The sequence below is a fragment of the Daktulosphaira vitifoliae genome, unplaced genomic scaffold, assembly GCF_025091365.1.
Source record: "Daktulosphaira vitifoliae isolate Bord-2020 unplaced genomic scaffold, ASM2509136v1 Scaffold_5, whole genome shotgun sequence".
Lineage (NCBI taxonomy): Eukaryota > Metazoa > Arthropoda > Insecta > Hemiptera > Phylloxeridae > Daktulosphaira > Daktulosphaira vitifoliae.
Window position 1 is genome coordinate 26316298 of NW_026099576.1, and position 19296 is coordinate 26335593.

Genomic DNA, 19296 nt, shown 5'->3' on the forward strand with positions numbered 1-19296 from the left:
GAACAAGTGTCCGTGTTTCGACTGGATATAGGGATTACAACTTTTTATAATTTTAGAAGATTTGAAGTTATAGCTAAAAAACATGAGTGTTAGTATATTTAAACAAAATAATATTTTATCACGTATATGATCCATCTAATTCATATGATATTGTATATCTATCTCGTTTACACTATAATCCATTGAGATAGAATAAAATATATTCTCGAAATGATTCAATGTTTCAAGTATACCAGAATCTGTTTTATTAAAATTTGCCTTTAATAGTAATACATATAACATAACATCACTTAAGTTGTATTGTGATTGTACTAAAAAATACAACATTATATAAGAAACAAAATAGATTTTTTATAATAATTTGTTAAATAATTACAAGTTTTCTTCAAATCAATCACATACTCTCTGAGATTTTCAATGTTTTTGTCGTCCAGTGTTTTTATCTAAAGTATACAAAATATTTTATTGTAATACGGTTAAGTAGAAATGGGTATTTAACAATTAGAGTTTTAGGGTGAGCTTTATTTTTCAATTTCTAAATTTTAATGAGCGCCGCGAAAATTTTTTTCAGTTGAATGTAAATAAATTATCTCCAACATTTTAACTATTGGGCTTCATTAAGACGTGGCGCTTTAAACTCAAAATTTGTCATAAAATCAAATTTATTCATATTTTGCTTATATTCGTAAAAATTTTACTTGGGAAATTTTTTTATAGAATTTTTTTTTATTTTATTTTTAATTTACTTAAAATAGGTCTCGTTGTACTTTTGTGTTTTTGGAAGTTATTAACATTTTAAAGCGATGACAGGAATTGAGACACAGGTATTGTTCGTTTTAATATTAGTCATTTCCATGTAACTTTCAACTTATTGTAAACTTCCATCGATAGTTGATTAAATACGAGTCTTATTTTATAATATGCGAATCTCAAATATTAGTCTCAATGGCAGTGCTACTCTTGTTATACAGGAGTACATAATTTTTTGGAAAAAAAAGTAATAATTCTAACAAGGACAATACATACATGTAAAAGTTACAAAGTATTTATGAAAATTAGTGAACTTATTTGAAAAATAAAAATTAAAAATATTGACAAAAAGAATTTGAATGTATTACAAAAATCTATTATCTTTTTGACATTGCACATCAGAATCTTTTGAGTATCAAAAAAGTTGAAGAAGACGAGCAATTTTTTACTAAATAAAAAGAAAAGAAGAACGTGTAAGTTCCATGATAGGAGTTGATAAAACGCTTACAACTCTAAAAGAAAGAAGATAAATTGGATTAGAAAATGAAGAGAAAACACATCAATATTTTGAAAGTCTCCGTCAATGTCACATGTATGCAATTTAAGTATATTTTAAAATGAGATTTAATTTTATTAATAAATTATTTACAAATGTAGAATTTTATACTAGTTTTGGATATCTACTATGATCATTTTTGTAATTTAAAGTAATCAAGTACAATAGCTCAATGTTTAGTGTGTTCCATAGTAGACGTAAAGATTGGCGTTAAAACTTCAAAATTATCTTCTTTTTTTTTTTTTTTGTAGTGGTATTTGGTATTTTCAAAGCTTAGGCAAACAAAATCTATTTATAACATGATGCAAACAACTCTTTTTATGTATAAATAATATAACTTACTTTTGCCAAAAATCGTTAACTCTCTGATGACTCAATTACTAAGTCAAAACGTGAAAATACTGACTAATTTATTTGCTAACAACAAAAATTCTTTGATCATCAAATACTAAGAGAGCTCGGAATGAAATTTAACTCCGAAATTATCATTAGCATTAGATAAGTGCAAAATTAGATATAGAATTGATTATTTTCACTTAATAATATCTTTTTATTTATTTATTTATTATTATTAACGCCCTTATCGGGCAACAGATTGTGCACATTTTTTAAAATATAGAATTACACAAAATAATTAAGATAACAATACATAGTAAAAAAAAAAAAAAATTTTGACATATAAAAAATATATACATTGATAAATATTAACAAGTATTCAAATACAAAAACTGAAGTCTAGATTCATCACCAAAATTAAAATCAAATGCTATGTTGTTACATTCTCTTATCATTCTACTTACAGGCTCATTGTAGCTGTATAATTGTGAGTGAAATGACTCATAAAAAGTAGTCGTAGAGCGTGTATTGATAGTAGGAACATACCAATTTATTTTTCCAAGAATTTCAGGGCAATTAATTTTATTATTTAATAATTTAAATATGAAAGAAACATCATTAAATTTTCGTCTCGATTCAAGAGATTGTAAATTTAATTTAGATTGTAGATCCTCAACTAAAGTGCTTAATCTCAACTAAAATATTACAAATTTTAAAAATTGACGTTGTAAATTTTCCAATTTACGAATATGGCAAATTTGGTAGGGGTTCCAGATTATAGGCACTCACGTGGCGGAGTTATTCAAGTTGCCAAAGTAGAAGACGGAAACTACAAGGGGTCTTCGAGAATTAGTCAACAACTTAAATAGTCACAATCATTCATTGTTATCATTGGGACAGCCAATGGACAAGTGGGACGCCGTCCTAGTTCATTTAGTAACTAGCAAAATACATGCAAATACTCTGCGTGAATGGGAATGTACATTGATTGACAACGAGCCACCAGCAGTAAGTGAGCTCGGAGATTTTCTCGATAAAAGGTGCTTGGTTTTCGAATCTACTGAGGTGGCTAGTCATATCAAGTCCAATGCAGAAGCTATACGGTAAAAAACAAAAGAGCTACTGAGAAGACGTCAATGGTCATAGGATATAAAAAGAAAATATCTAAGGTATTAAAAAAAAATTTTCCCCAAATATTAATAAATGATAAAGCAGTATTATCTGTGATGAATTTTTGAATGAACTGTAATCATAAAATATCATAAATAGAGTGTGATGCTCTACCTTGTGTAAAATATATCAAATGTCGTTAAAACCTAACTGCTTGAGCAGACCCGTATCCAGAAATTGGTTTCGAGGGGGAGCTCAAGTTCCAGAATCATAATTAGGAATTCTTCGCCGAAAAAAAAAAAAAAAAATACCTATATGACGTTTAATTTATTATTAATTGGAGGGAAATAAAAAAACGCAGTACAAAGTGTATAAATAACTTCAACTATATTTGAAAGAATTTTTACAAAAAATATACACCTTATAAAAGTAATTTTCTTGTTTTTTTGTTTGCTAAGCGGTTGAGCACTTCTTCTGGATCAATAATAGTAACCCAGTGAATTGTCATCATCGCGAGTGCACTTAGTCTATCATGACCCATCACACTACGAGGTAAAGTTTTTGTCCTCTTCATTGTGGAAAACGATCTTTCTACGCTAGCCGTTGTGACTGGAATAGTAGCCAATACCTTGAGAAGAAGATTTATCGCGCAAAAAAATGTTCTGTCACAATATTCCAACAGTTTCAAAATTTCAGTCGATGGGTCAATTGATGACATTTTGGCACACCATAACTTGTACTCAGCTTGAACTGCGGTCAATGACATTTCGTCTTCAAAGTATGAACCTAATTTTTCCAGTTTATCCATTTTTTTCTCTGAAGCATATCCTGGAAGTAGTAGTTGAAAACTTAAGAGAATATCTTCATTCTTGATAAATCTATCTGTCAAATTTTGTATCAAAACATCGATACAAGGAATAAATGTGGTGACTCTGAAATAATCTTCATTCGATGTCGTTTGTATATTTATACGAGATTTCTGTCGTGATGCAACTCTTAGAGCTTGAAGTTCAGCGTCAAAAAGGTCCGCTGAAAATTTCGACGTTGCTTGAAAAATTCCTCTAAAAGTGTCGCTAGCAGTTTCCCGCATTTTTCGAAATGAACTCAATATATCATTTGTATATTTTACAGCGGAAACGAAATCTGAAGATTTTTTTCGTCAAGGGGTATTCCGCATAGTAACCCATAGTTGGGTTCTGGAAATGACCCATTTCGCTGTGCTATGGTGTCGGTGTGATCGGGCTCTACGGGGCTACGAAACGTTGGCACGAGCGCGTCCTCAGGTTGCGGATAGAGAAACGACCTGCAGATATGCAGGTTAGCCACGAAATAAGCAGTCAATTCATTTGGATTGACGAATAAGTGGTCGCGGACAATAAGCTCCTCGTTCGCTCGTTAACCCTACAGATATGCAGGGTAGCCGTGATATAAGCCACTCCTAGAGTGGACGAATAAGCGGTAGCGATCGAGGGTAATTTCATAACGGGTGGGTGGGCCCGATAACCTGGTAAGGCGACCACCTAGGTGAAGGTAACACCGAAAACAAATCCCCTGGCGGTAGGTAAAACGCAGGGAAGCACACCTGTAAAACCAAATATGGAAGGACACCATAATAAAAACACAGTTACCGCTCCAGGAATTTCGGAGACTCCAGGGCCGGCAAGGAAGAGTGTAGTTGCAGGCTTGACCCGGTCGTTATCCAGCGACTGCATCGAAACCGTGGGACTGGTGTGGCAGGGTCCAGGGGGCGCCCAAGCTACTGTCGGAGAGTGTGCCAAGCAGGCACCCTCCAGTGACCTTCGGGTCTTTGAGGTAATTGCTGGTGGTTTTACTATCACCGAGGAGATAGTGGACAATTGGGAAGGCGTACGTGATCGCTTCCGCGACGATATGCCGCTGACCCAATCGGAGTTTACCCGATGGGTCGCTGGCTCCATTGTATGGAGGTTGTGGAATCGACAACGGATTGATTTCCGTGTGGCCAGTTCCGGACGGCTGAGGCGTTCCGGAGTTCAGTGTCCACTGTATTAGGGATGATGCAGAGGGATCTGGACGACGGGCGTCCATTTGCCCCGGAAAGGGTAAAGGAGTATGACCCTTTAGAGGGTGTTGATGAGCCCAGCCAGAGAGCTGAACTCATCGACAAATGCATATCCAGCCGCCGAGGGGAAGCCACAGCGGAACGCCTTATAGGCGTGGCTCGGCTCGTCGCCTCGGAGCTCTTATCCCGCTACAATGACAGCGGGGTGTTGAGAAGCATGGGGCGCGGGCTTCAACAAGCCGTAGACTTCATGGCCTACATAGAACGCTTTGATAGTGAGACGCACGAGAAGCAGGAATCGTCGTCTCCCGATGCCGCTGTGATAGAAGACGAGGACGAGGCGTTGCGGACGGGCGACCAATCAGATGGTGGAAGGGCGAAGCTGTCCCTTGGAGAAGGCACATCTACCCACCATCGGGTAGACTCGCCGGTACTAAGCCCGTTGCCGGAGAATTCTCCCCCACTGCGATATCCTGGTAAGAGGAGGGCGTCTTTAGGGGAAAAAGACGAGAGCGACGACGAGGCCACATTTGACGTCGGCCTCAACTACGTCGTTGCCCTCGCTAGAACTGCGGAGGTCGAGGGGAGTCTGATGAAGGTTCCTGGTACCCACCTGGAATACCTCATCGAACAAATCTCCCTCTCATGTCAGGCCCTCACCGAGTTGTGCGGCCCTGTCGTAAGAGGTGGCACGATCCGGCGGACGAGGTGACCGCCACGTTGGCTATGGTCAAAAGCATAGGCGAACAAGTGTCCGTGTTTCGAGGTGTAATTGACAAACGACGAGGAATGGGTGTGCACAAGGAGGTGTAAACTGCTACGTAGCGGCTAGAGGAGATCCTTTTTTTTATTCGACCGGCATTATTGTGGGTTACCCTAGAACTCCCGCGAGGCATTACTTCAGGGCGGACCACGCCGTCTTAATAATTCACACCACCACGTTGCGAATCAGCCCGAAATTAATCAAGAGCTAATTCGCAACGTGGTGTGGTGTGGTTTCCATTTCGTGTCCTTATAGTGTAAACTATCTGTCACTGGTATCCAATTCATCTCAAATACCTTAGTGACTAGACTATCCGAAAAGTTCAACTCATGGATGGTGTTCTTTTGATTTTCTGGTAAATGACTCAACAAGCTAGTGGATTTCTACACCAATTTCATTGTTAAAAACCGCGTCTTTCGCATAATGTACTAACATCACGTTGCAGTAGTCTGACTTCTGATAGTGTGTCTGCTCCGGATAATAAATTGTCAACATAAAAGTCACGTTTTATTGCTTGGGAAACGATTGGTAACTTATCACCTTCATCTTCGGCAAGCTGATGCATAGTTCCAACAGTCAGGTAAAGCGCAACCGCTGTACCGAATGTTACGGTAGCCAAAACGTATGTTTTTAATGTCTCGGTGGGTCAATCACGCTATATAATTTTTTGTAACTACTGGTGCGGTTTGCATATTTTAACTTGTCTATATATTTTTTTCTATGTCCCCTGTTAGAACATAGCAGTGCAGCTGGAATCTAACTAAAATATTGAAGAGATCCTCTTGAATTGAGACCATCATTGATTGATTTAGTGTGATTTCCGTTGTGCTTTTCGATGATGCATCAAAAACCATGCGCAGTTTGGTGGTGGTACTCTCTGCCTTAATCACACAATGATGTGGCAAGTATGTTCTGGTAATTTCCGTTTTATCGGTTGAGTCTCTTGACCTAAGTCTCAGGATTTTCTAATGCATAGAATCGACAAAGTGCCATTATTTTCGTGTCACCGAGACCTTTCAGGATTTCATCGCGTAGCGGTAAATTTACTATGTACCGTCTGTTTGTGTCTCGCCGTGTTGTTTCTCTATAAATTTTGTTACACGCTGTTATTTTTGAGTCTTGTATCGCCATGTCATTATGTTCTTCAAGCTCCCAGAACTTACGCAAAATCACGTCTGGCTGTGTAATTGCGGTCAAACACTGAATATTCGTTTCTGTATTTTCATTATTGTTTACGTTTCCGGCAATTACCCAGCCAAACACCGTAAATTGCAACATAATAGAGTCCAATAATGTAACGTGTTCTCCCACGAGCAACGTGAATAATATTCTTGAGCCTATTAGCAAATCTATATGACTCTGAACATACTAGCGACTATTACGTCAAGTAAATAGTAATTTTTACAGCTGGGCGTCACGTTGAAAAATTTCGAACAAATTTAAAAGAAAAGAGTGTGAACTCTCTTTTGTTTTTACACGGTTTTTATCAAAAAAAGTTAATTTAAAATAAGTTATTTTATATTTTTTATTTTGAACTCGAAAAAATTAATAAAGACGGTTAAATATTTGCAATAGTTTTTAACTAATATAATCATTTCTTAATGATATATTTGTTTATATGCATAAACTGTGACTGCTAAAAATACTTACAAATTTAAGAAAATCCGATTTCTATTTAATTATTAATTAAAACAAAAAGGAATATATTTAATCATTTGATATAACAGAGGCAGGACCCAAATTATTTTAATTCATAAGAGATCGGATCGTTTTTGGTCCAAAATAGGTCATTATATATATTTATATATATATTATATATAACATTTATTAAAATACGCATCCCATTATTAAATGATTTATAAATAAAAAAATACGAATTCTTAAGTTTGTATAAAAATATCCATAGAATAAATAAATTTATATGATCCCTTAATTTTTTTTTTATCATAATTTGGGTAAAGTTGACTAAATTGGTAATTTAGAAAAATTGACACAACTTTAACTTTCTGGTAGTGAAGGTTAATAAAAATCGAGAAACAAAATACATATATAATTATAATGAGGGACACTGAATTTTTTGGTTATAATTCATGTGAATACTTTTCTATTATTTTATTAATTATTTTTTCAAATCATTCTGAGCTTTATTATTTTTGCATTAGAGAGAAAAAATCTTGGGCGATGTATCTCGTATGTAAATAATTTTGAATATTTTTAAATAAACTTACATTTACACTTCCAGTAAGAGCACATTCGCCAACAAAATCAATCAAAGTATTGTATCCTTCCTTATTTATAAAACAATTGTTGTCTGTGTCAAGATTACAAAATTTATTTGAAATTATTTCAACCTCATTTATATTCAGGTTTTCTACCTAAAGAATTCAAAATAATTTATTAAATGATTTAGATAAAAAGGGTATTAAATTAATTAATATGTGAATTTACGCTTTTGGTATCGCCAAACTTGTCTTCACTAACCAAAAATTTCAGAATCTTGAAAATTCTTACGTTTATGAGATCTATAAAATATTGATATCTTGAATATAGGGTGATTAAAATTGCACGTCATATAATTTTTTTCAAAAATTAATAAAAATATAAAAAAGTGTTCCAAATGAAATGTTATTGCCATAACTTATTACATTATATTGGTTAACACATAAATTTAAAAATTATCCATGGGGAGTTTTAAAGAGTTAAGTTTGAATAATCAAATAGAAATATATATTATTTTTTCAGTGCTGTATACGTCGTTTGTGTGTTAGTGTACACTTGCATGTATTCACGACTAAACTTTGAGGTGGCAATCTCGTGCTATTTCACTTTGTAAAAAAATCTTTTTATATATTTAAACTTTACTCCACGCTTATATGGATAGGTTTTTAGCAATTATTGTTAAAATAATTATTATTTATTTATCATACTTTTTTTGTCTTAAAAAATGTAGGTAAGAAAATATTTAATTATCGTTGGAATTTAAATATTAAAATGTTAATGTTTTATATTTATTAATAAAATTATAAAGTTGCTTATTTTAACATAAAATACATTTTACTTTTTAATCAAATTTTTGATTTCTTATATTTTCTCTATAAAACCAATATAAGCGTTTTTTTTGCACACCGAACATTTTAACTTCCATAAGAAGTGAGAAGTTTTTAATTTTACTATGATCTATGTATAGATCTTACAATCAAGCAGTATACTATAGTTTAACTATAAGACTTTTTTTTTTTTTTTATTAGAAAAACAATCTGTACAATTTAAATTTACAATAAGTTTTTTTTTTTGACACTTTAAATAATGACATTAATAACATTAAAGGAAGTCCCTAATGGTAACACCTTAATTAGATCATTTAAGTTATACTTTTGTTAAGATTATATTGTTGGCGTTGTTTTGTTAAGTTAAAAGGTCACGGTTTCAGTTTCGTTTGAGTCGACGTGATTGGTTATCAGGTATTGTAAAAGTATGCATTTTTTTAATTAAAGGGTTTGTGTTAAGTTTTGAGTGGAATCTAGTGTAGTGTAAAGTAGCGAGTTCTTTGATTGATTTGATGTTAAGTTCTTTGTGTAAGTTGTTGTTTGTTACATACCAGGGCGCGCCAGTTATCATTCTTAATACTATATTTTGGAAAGCTTGTATTGGTCGAATATTTGATGGCTTGGCTGGTCCCCATATCTGGATGCCATAAGACCAGACTGGTCTGATTAATGACTGATAAATGAGTATTTTTGTTTTAAGCGGTAATTTGGATTTGAGTAGTTGACGAAAGAGATGGAGTCTGCTGTTGGCTTTTTTCTTTAAGGTGAAGTCCCCAAATTAATCTTTTGTCCAATATTTTACCTAGGTATTTGGTTTCGTTTTGGTTATTAATTAATATGTTGTTAAATGTTATATGACTTGATTTATTTTCATTAATTTTTATTTTCCAGTTCTTGAACCATGACTTCCTAATGTTTAAATGCGTTTGAAGGTGGTGGGTTACTTGAGAAATATTACTATGAGTAGAAAGTATAGCCGTAACGTCAGCAAACGTAGCGATAAGAGTATCAGTAGTCTGGGGTAGGTCTGCAGTAAATATATTGTAAAGATCGGGAGACAGGTTGCTTCCTTGGGGGACGCCTGCTTGAATTTTGTAAAAAGGAGAATTTGCACAACCTTGTCTTACTGTTAACTTCCTTTCACAAAGTTAGGACTTAATTATTAAATATAAAGGTGCTGGAAATATGTGTTTTAATTTGAAAAGCAGTCCGTCATGCCACACTCTATCAAAGGTCTGGGCTACGTCGAGGAATAGTCCAGTACAGTATTTGCGGTTTTCTAACGCTGAAGCTATTGTATCAGTCAGCCTATGAACTTGATGTATAGTAGAGTGTCTCTCAAGAAATCCAAACTGAGTGTTTGGTAAAATGTGATGCTCTTGCAATATTGGCCTGATCCTTTTCAGCAGAAGTTTTTCAAACAGTTTGCTTAGTGTAGGTAATAAGCTGATCGGTCTATATGACATTGTCATATTTTTTGGTTTTCCTGGTTTAGGTATAAGAACTATTACAGTTATTTTCCAAATTGATGGGAAATAAGAAAGTCGCATCATACTATTATATATGTATGTAAGAAAGAGAAAATCATTTCTTGATAAGTTTGTTAGCACTTTATTTGTGATGAGATCATACCCAGGAGCTTTTCCTTTTGGTAGTTTTTTGATAGTTGCTTCAATTTCTCTAGGACTAAATGGCTTGACAGGAAGGAAGTGCAAATTTTTTAGTATAACGCGAAATGCTTTGTCTTGTTTGACTTGATATGTATGGAAATCAACATTTTTTGTAAAAGTACTCGTACAATTTTTCTATATGAGTCAGGGGTTTTTATTTGAAGTTTTAAACCAGATGCGTTACTTTTACAAGTAAACTCATCGATATCAATAATTTTTTTAATAGCCTCGCAAAAGTTAACGTAGTTTAAATCAGATTTGATGAATATAGGCGGTGGTTTATGCGGGGTGAGTTGATTTGTTGGTACTGTTTCCATGTTATCTGAACTTGTTTGAAGAGGTGTGAACCGGTTTAGTACTCTGATATTATTATTGGAAGCACCACTGTGTTTTGCTATTGGAGAGGATCCGGGTGAATTTGTATGTGGTCTTTTATTAGATGATAAAACGGTTATCCAGTCGTCATCGGATTCGATAGTAGTGGTTTTTTGTTTGTCTTTTGAATTGCTGATTATTTGAGAACTATTTACAATAGTTATCGGAGTTATCGGAACGTTACTAATTTTAGACAACGGCGTCGTTGGCGGACTACGATTACTATTACTCATTTTGAGGCAAGTAGTGAAATATTAAATTCTTACCTGGATCCCAAAGGATCACTATGATGTTAATATTTTTCTTATATCTTAGATTCGTTGATTTAAATATTTTAAACAAAACTTATTTGTATAAAATGATAAATTTAACGTAAAGTTATAGCATAAAAATAACGGTAGCGAAACACAAGACATGTGAACTCTGTGGCAGCTAAAGGCTATCTAACTATACGACTTATTAATTTTACTATGATCTATGTATAGATCTTAAAATCACGTGGTATACTATAGTTTAATTATAAGAATTATAAACAGAAAAGTATATTTCAATTAAATTTCTCTTATTTTTGAGTAGCTAACTCAATATACAAGCTTTAATAATTACATGTAATCGACTAGCATGTCATAGTAAGAATATATTTTCAAGGTAAAAATACAAGGTTTGCAGATAAAAGATTATAAGTCCAAACTGAAATATGAACTTTTTAGTAGATTATATATATGTATAATTTTCTTTATTAAATGCTATATTAAGGACAAAATAATGAAATTGATTCCTTTTAGCTTCGATGCAAAGCTGAGAAGGTATTAATTTTACTATGTTTTTTTTGTGTCTGTTACTGATATTTTTCAGCTCTTACCGAATCGATTTCTTTCAAAGATATGTCTAAAGATCACTAATTTTAAACTATTATAAAAAAACAGTAATTTTCGATATTATTTCAACTTTTTTTACTATAAACTACCATAACTTTTCGAAAAATGGATGAATAGAAATAAAATATAGACTGAGGGTAAAGCCTGAGTAATGACTACTTCTATCACTGATAAAATATATATATTTTAGGTTTTTTATTTAAAATGTTTTATTGACGTAATGTTTATACATCTAATAAAAATAGAACCAGAACAGTGGTGTCGTGGCAAAGTAGGATCGTAGCATAGTTGGGTCCAGTATAAATGATATCTGATAGTGATTAAAATCACTATCATAAAAAACGCTTCGAAGCAAATCTGTAGATAGTTTTTAATTTTAAAAAATTGGTGGATTATTCCAAAAACTACATGATCAACTATTTCCTTATTTATATTTTGATTAAGTTTTATGATTTATAAGTGTATTATATGAATATATAAAGGGAAAATATGTCGAATGAAAGAGGTATATAAATATTATTTCTCATAAAAAAATTGTATTGATCTATACATTTTTCAAAAAATTATAGCGTTATAAAGTCAAAAATATGAAAAAGAAATTTTCAACAAAAATCGTATTTTTTTATTAACTTTGATGACCGTTTTCACCATGAACACAAAATAAAGTCTAAATATTTTTTTTCTATAATAAAGTACATTACATCAGCTTTAATTTAAGATATATATAAAAGTTTCAGTATTTCCGAAACACTTTCAAGAATTAAGTTGAAAAAGTTCTACTTTCTATTTGCATTTTTAAGTTATGAATCTCTCCTGTATTATGGGATATAGTCCGATTTAAAAAAATCGAATGAAAGAGGTATATAAATATTATTATTCGGCGGCAGCCTTATCTCGGTGTTAAGGGCGGGGAGACAACCAATTGTCATATTAATAGCTGGACGGCTGATATCGAGAGAGACATGGGTGAGCACCAGCCTAGAGAAAAAGGCGGTGCCGTGTCAGTTTATAATTTAAAAATGTTGAACTTTTAACCTTTTTAGCTTCGATGCGAAGCTGAGAAGATATTGGTTTTACTAAGATGTATTTATTTATTTTTGTCTGTTGCCACTTTTTCTCATCTCTCACTGGACCGATTTCTTTCAACAATACGTCAAAAGATCACAAATCGTATCTAGTTGAAGACATTATCCTTAAAAATTGAAAAATTTTCACTCATCCCCGCAAATGGGGGAAATATCCAAAAAAATTACAAATTTAAAAATCGGTAAATTTCGTCATTTTTTTTACTTTTTTTTCTTAAGACTTCCATAACTTTTTGAAAAATAAACAAATCAACATAATTTTTTTTTATACTAAAACCTTAGACATTTCCCTTTCGTTTGATATCATTTTTTTGAAAATTTAACACTTAACCTCCTCATGGGGGGGGATTTAAAATAGCAACTTTTTTACAAAAACTAACATTTTCAACATAATTTTTGAAAATGTTCCGGAAATACTGCGTCCTTAAACATATATCAAATTGAAGCTTATTTTATATGATATAAAATGAAAAAAAAAAATTTGTCCCGACACTTTATCTTCTGCATGTAAACGGCTGCCGCCGTAGTTAAAAAAACGCTATTTTTGTGTTAAAATTTTCGATTTTTAATTTTCAACTTAAAAATGCTATAACTTTTCGAAAAATGAATGTATCAGCAGAAAATTTTTTTTTTCTAAATATATTATAAGTACATCTTTCATTTGACATACTTTTTATTAAAATTAGACCATTTCCCCTTATATAGGGGGCGTTCAAAACTTGAAACATTGTATAAAAAATAGAATTTTTTCAACTGAACTTTTAAAAATGTTCCGGAAATACTACGTCCTTTAAACATATATCAAATTAAAGCTTATTTTATGTCCTATAAAATAAAAAAAAAAATTTGTCCCGACACCGTCTACTGTGTGCAAATTCCTGTCCAAATTTTAAAAAAAATGTAATATTTGCGATAAAAATCACCTTTTATAACGATGTTTTTTGTACTTAAAACTGCCATAACTTTTTCAAATATTAACTAATCAAAATAATATTTCTTTATATTGAAACCTTAGGTAATTTTCTTTCATTTGATATCATTTTTTTTTGAAAATCTAACACTTATTCTGCTCACAGGGGGGATTTAAAATAGCAACTTTTTTACAAAAACTAACTTTTTCAACTTAATTTTTGAAAATGTTCCGGAAATACTGCGTCCTTTAAACATATATCAAATTAAAGCTTATTTTATGTACTACTAAATGAAAAAAAAAAATTTGTCCCGACGACCTATCTTCTATGCGCAAAAGGCTACCGTATTTAAAAATATGCTATTTTTTATTAAAATTCTAGGTTTTGTATTTTATTTTATTTTAAAATATTTTATTAGGGGAATAAACTGACTTTCATGAATATTATATAATTTCATTGACATAGAATAAAGTTCATAAGACATATGATATTATACTTATTAACATTTTTTACTTTTTTAAAGTCGAAAAAGTAATTTTTAAATTTGAGTTAGCTTAAATAGCCAATTTTATCATGCAACAAAAATCAACGAATAGTTGCCGAATGGGTAACACCTTGATCTTTAACGCCTAGGGTACGAGGTTCAAATCCGTTTGTGGCTTCTAAAATTTTGCATTTTTTTTTTGAGTTAGAATAGAATTTTCAAATCATTTGATATTTATCTCATTTAGATTCAATAATTTCAATAAATATAAAGGATCTTATCACTATAGTCTCCCCTCGTGAGAAGAAATTGATATTCATGTTAATATTATTTTACTATGTGGTTCTTTTTCTGGCTACGATTTATTTTGCCAACCCTCACTAGACCTACTTTTTTCAACGATACGTCAAATGATTCATTTAAGTTTATGATATTTAAGTTAATGATTAGTTTAAGTTATTACTCTTAAAAATCAAAAAAATATTCCTTATTCAAATAAAAAGTAGCTTAACTAGATTTGTCCATACAAACAATTAAAATCATTAATTTTTAATATTCTTAAATTATTTATTGTCGAATTAAATTTGATATGATAAAAGTATTCAACTACAAAAGTAAATAATTTTACTTTATAATTTATTAATTTTTTAACTCTATTTCTGTGTGCTACTACCAGTCTATAATATGCCAAATTTTTTAGTAATATTTTGCTATATAAATCATAAATTTAAAAAAAAAATGATTTTTAGTTTCACCTGAAGTTAACGATGGAGTTTTACAATTATAATTATATTTTTGATAATATGCTCAATTGAGTAAATCTTTTTAACTACTTTGGTTTGATTGGTTCATTTAATTAAAGTAAATTATTAAAATTAATTAAGTTCTGAATATTTCAATTGCAGAATTTTTTTAAACACCAAAAGTTATTAGGATATGATTACTATTCTTTCTATTTCAGTTATCTATTACGATAAAAATGTAAAAAAATCGAATTTTTCTGACAAATGTACTGTAATTAGTAATTATAAAATTTCCAGATTGCATATTAATCTTAAAAATTTCATTTTTTTCAATTTAATAATGTCAATTTCAAACTTGCAAGTTGAACTATAAGTTATGGTAACAAATTCATTTTTTAGCTTCGATGCGAAGCTGAGAAGGTATTTTTCATTAAAACTTTCACTTTAAAAGACAATAAAAAATAGGTTCAAAATGATTACCTTTAACATATTAAAAATCAAAATCAGTATTAATTTAATACAATTTTTTTTGTTCTTAATTATTTTTTTTTATATGTAAATACTTATTTTTTAATAATAAGTAATAATATTAAAACTTAGAAGTAATAGAAAAAGTTTAATTGCACATTTGAAAACATCACGAAAAGTTTATTTAGAAAAGTATATTTTTTTTCTGATGAAAGTTCCTTTTGTTTAGTGTATTTATTCATAAGTAACAAAATTTTTTTATTAAAAAGTATTGCATAAATTCCTTTAAATTTGTATACGCATTAAAAGTATATGAATATACAACTCCTTTTTATTTTTATAATATCTCCGTAAAAATTACAATATTATATTATTGAATACCACTTTCATACTCAATTTAATTACTGTAATTATTATGTATTCATATATTATAGTTATAAATCGGGGTAAAATTAAGGGAATAAGTGTTATTGTTGTTTTTGAAATAATCTACCAATTTCATTTTTTTCTATTTAATAATATTTATTTCAAACTTGCAAGTTGAGTTAAAAGTTATGGTAATAAATTCATTTTTTTTTTATTAAAACTTTCACTTTAAAGAACAAAAAGAAGTAGGTTCAAAATGATTACTTTTAACATATTAAAAATCAATAATAATTTGAAAATAATTAATTATAAAAATTATATAATATATAATTAAAATAATTACTAATCTGGATATAATTAAGGAAATAGGAGTTGATGTTGGGTTGGGTTGGTTACATTTTTAACTTTATAATGCTATAACTCATTGAAAAGTGTACGAATCAACACAATTTTTTTATGAGAAATAATATTTTTTAATAATCCCTTTTTCATTCGACATACTTTATCTTAATCAGGGTATTAATAAGAAACTAGCAGATAATGTAGCTTTTGTAATTATCCACCAATTTCTTAGAATTAAACACTATCTACTGATTTGCATCGAAGCGTTTCTTATGATAGTGATTTTAATCACTGTCAGATTAAATCTATACTGGACCCAACTATGCAACATCCCCACTATGCCGCGACCCCACTGTGCTGGGTTTTTATTTAAGTGATCTATTACGATAAAAATGTAAAAAAATTGAACGTTTCTGATAAGTGTACTGTAAATAGTAATTATAAAATTTCTTGATTGCATATTAATCTTAAAAATCAATAATAACTTCAATAAATATAAAGGATCTTATCACTATAGTCTCCTCTCGTGAGAAGAAATTTATATTCAACTTAATATTATTTTAATATGTAGTTTTTTTGTTGCTAAGATTTATTTTGCTAACCCTCACTAGACCTACTTTTTTCAACGATACGTCAAATGATTATAATTCGTATTTAGTTTAAGTTATTACTCTTAAAATTCGAAAAAATTTTCCTTATTCAAAAAAAAATTGGCTAAACCAGCTTTTTCCATACAAACAATTAAAATCATTAATTTCTAATATTCTTAAAGTATTTATTGTCGAATTAGATTTGATATGATAAAAGTATTCAACTACAAAAGTAAATAATTTTACTTTGTGTATTTAGTAATTCTTTAAATCTATTTGTGTGTGCTACTACCAGTCTATAATATTCCAAATTTTTTTGTAACATGTTGCTATATAAATCATAAATTAAAAAAAAAAATGATTTATAGTTTCATCTGAATTTAACGATAGATTTTTACAATTATAATTAAGTTCTGAATATTTCCATTGTAGAATCTTTTTAATCACCAAAAGTTAATTAGAAATGATTACTATGATTTTTATTTAAGTGATCTATTACGATAAAAATGTAAACAAAATCGAACTTTTCTGATAAATGTACTGTAAATAGTAATTATAAATTTTCCTGATTGCATTAATCTTAATCATTAATCTTAACAATTTCATTTTTTTCTATTTAATAATGTAAATTTCAAACTTGCAAAGTTGAGCTAAAAGTTATGGTAATAAATTCATTTTTTTTTTTTTATTATAAACATTCACTTTAAAGGACAAAAATAAGTAGGTTCAAAATGATTAATTTTAACATATTAAAAATCAAAAACAATAATAATTTGAAAACAATTAATTTTAAAAATTATATAATATATAATTAAAAGAACTACTAATCTGGGTATAATTAAGGAAATAGAAGTTGATGTTGCTTGTAATTATCCATCATTTTTTTAGAATTAAACACTATCTACAGATTTGCATTGAAGCGTTTCTTATGATAGTGATTTTAATCACTGTCAGATTAAATCTATACTGGACCCAACTATGCAACGTCCCCACTATGAAGCGACCCCACTGTGCTGGGTTTTTTTAGTTTAATTTGCAAGTTTGAAATTGATATCATTAAATAGAAAATTTTATAAAGAGTTGAAAAATGGTTTTGTTTAGATTGATATGTATCAGAAACTCATATAATCACTATTAACTATAAATTTATGATAAAGCCTCAAAATTTCGTTAAAATCACTTATTATACTTTTTGTATTAATATCGTAATAAATCATTTCAATAGAAATACTAATGATTTCTATGTAACTCTTGGTTTTTAAATAGATGCTATAATTGAAATATTTAGAACTATATTCCGTATAGTTATATCCTATAGTTAGAACTAATTAGTTATGATATCAAAAATTAGTGGTAATAGAAAAAATCTAATTGCAGATTTGAAATCAGCTCGAAAAATTTATCAATTAGAGTATAATTTTTACTCTGATGAAAATTCATTGTAAAGACCATTTATTAACAACAAATTATTTTATGAAAAGTTTTGTATCAAGCTATCAATTTGTATACACGTTTGTCATAAAAGTAATAACTACTTTATAATTTCTCCGTAAAAATTACAATACCTAAATTATTAAGTATCAATTTCATATTAAATTTAATTATTTAATAATTATTTTTTCATATATTATACTTCAAAACCAAAGAATTACTATTCAGGAATAATGAAGGAAATAGGAATTCATTTTAATTTTGGTATAATCCACCAATTTCTTATAATTAAACACTATCTACAGATTTGTATTAAAGTGTTTCATATGATAGTGATTTTAATCACTATCATATATCATCTATACTTGTCCTAATTATGCCACATCGATACTGTGCAGCGACCCCACTGTGCTACCATTTTTGTTAATGCATATATAGTCTCTGTCGTCTTAATAATAATTAAGCAAGTTAATAATAATTAATAAAATAATGTTGTAATTGTTTTAAAGGATTATTATTGTGATGAACAAATAATTTTTTTTAAGTCGAACTGTATTTATCAAATCGAGGATATCGAAATAAAAAAATTTGTCATAAATGATAAGACAATTTTATATGCATATATGAAAATAATAATCAACGTTAAAAAAATGAAGCTGAAAATTACCTTCTTCGTTATAATCGTATTGCTTTTTGATAAAGCATTAACTGTTCTGTGTTTATTAAATTTGTATAGCAATAATGTAAAAGCTTGTATTTGGATTGCATTAAGTCCTTTGCTCTTTAATTATTTATATATTATATTTTTTAGAAAAATAAATAAATTGTTGAAAAAATACTTACCATTGTGTCGGTAAAAAAACATACTGAACAAAAGATTAGTATAGTTTTTAAATACATGACAATAATTTGTCTATTTAAGAAACCAAAAATTAAAAAAATAATTATTCAAATGTTCAAATTTTAGCTGAATTATTTTCTGTGTGTTGTTTTGCAATTTATACTGAAATATACCAATTATTTTGTATTTATTCTAAAATAATATTTTTTGTAAAAAAAATTAATAAATTTTAATGTATTTGAAATTATTTCTCCATAACTCATGGACTCACAGACAGAATTGTTCTTTTAATGACATCATCAGTGTTTAAATTTACTATCAAAAATGTGAATACTACATTAAAAAACAAATACAATTTTATATAGTTGAAATTTAAAATTATTCTTTTTCTTTACAAATTAGCGGAAAATTACAGTTATATGTTTTTTTACTATAAAAATGAAAATTAAACATTTTTCTTTAAATAGACGTCATTTTGCATATGTATGATTTACATTTTTTTTAAAAGT

General features: G+C 29.5%; 1 protein-coding gene across 2 annotated transcripts; it reads right to left on the bottom strand.

Moving 5' to 3' along the window:
* Positions 1 to 26: 26 nt before the first annotated feature.
* LOC126907699 (uncharacterized) lies at positions 27 to 18936 on the bottom strand. Of its 2 annotated transcripts, XR_007704593.1 has the most exons (6): positions 18790 to 18936; positions 18614 to 18727; positions 8005 to 8078; positions 7785 to 7931; positions 377 to 443; positions 27 to 311 (listed from the first exon to the last, which is right to left on the bottom strand). XR_007704593.1 is itself a non-coding variant. In XM_050689183.1 (5 exons), the coding sequence occupies exons 1-5, from the start codon at positions 18809 to 18811 to the stop codon at positions 136 to 138; spliced, it is 486 nt and encodes a 161-aa protein (XP_050545140.1). In that variant the 5' UTR covers positions 18812 to 18936; the 3' UTR covers positions 27 to 135. The 2 variants fall into 2 exon arrangements, 1 of the variants encoding a protein (XP_050545140.1); XM_050689183.1 differs by lacking the exon at positions 18614 to 18727.
* Between the last annotated feature and the right edge of the window lie 360 nt (positions 18937 to 19296).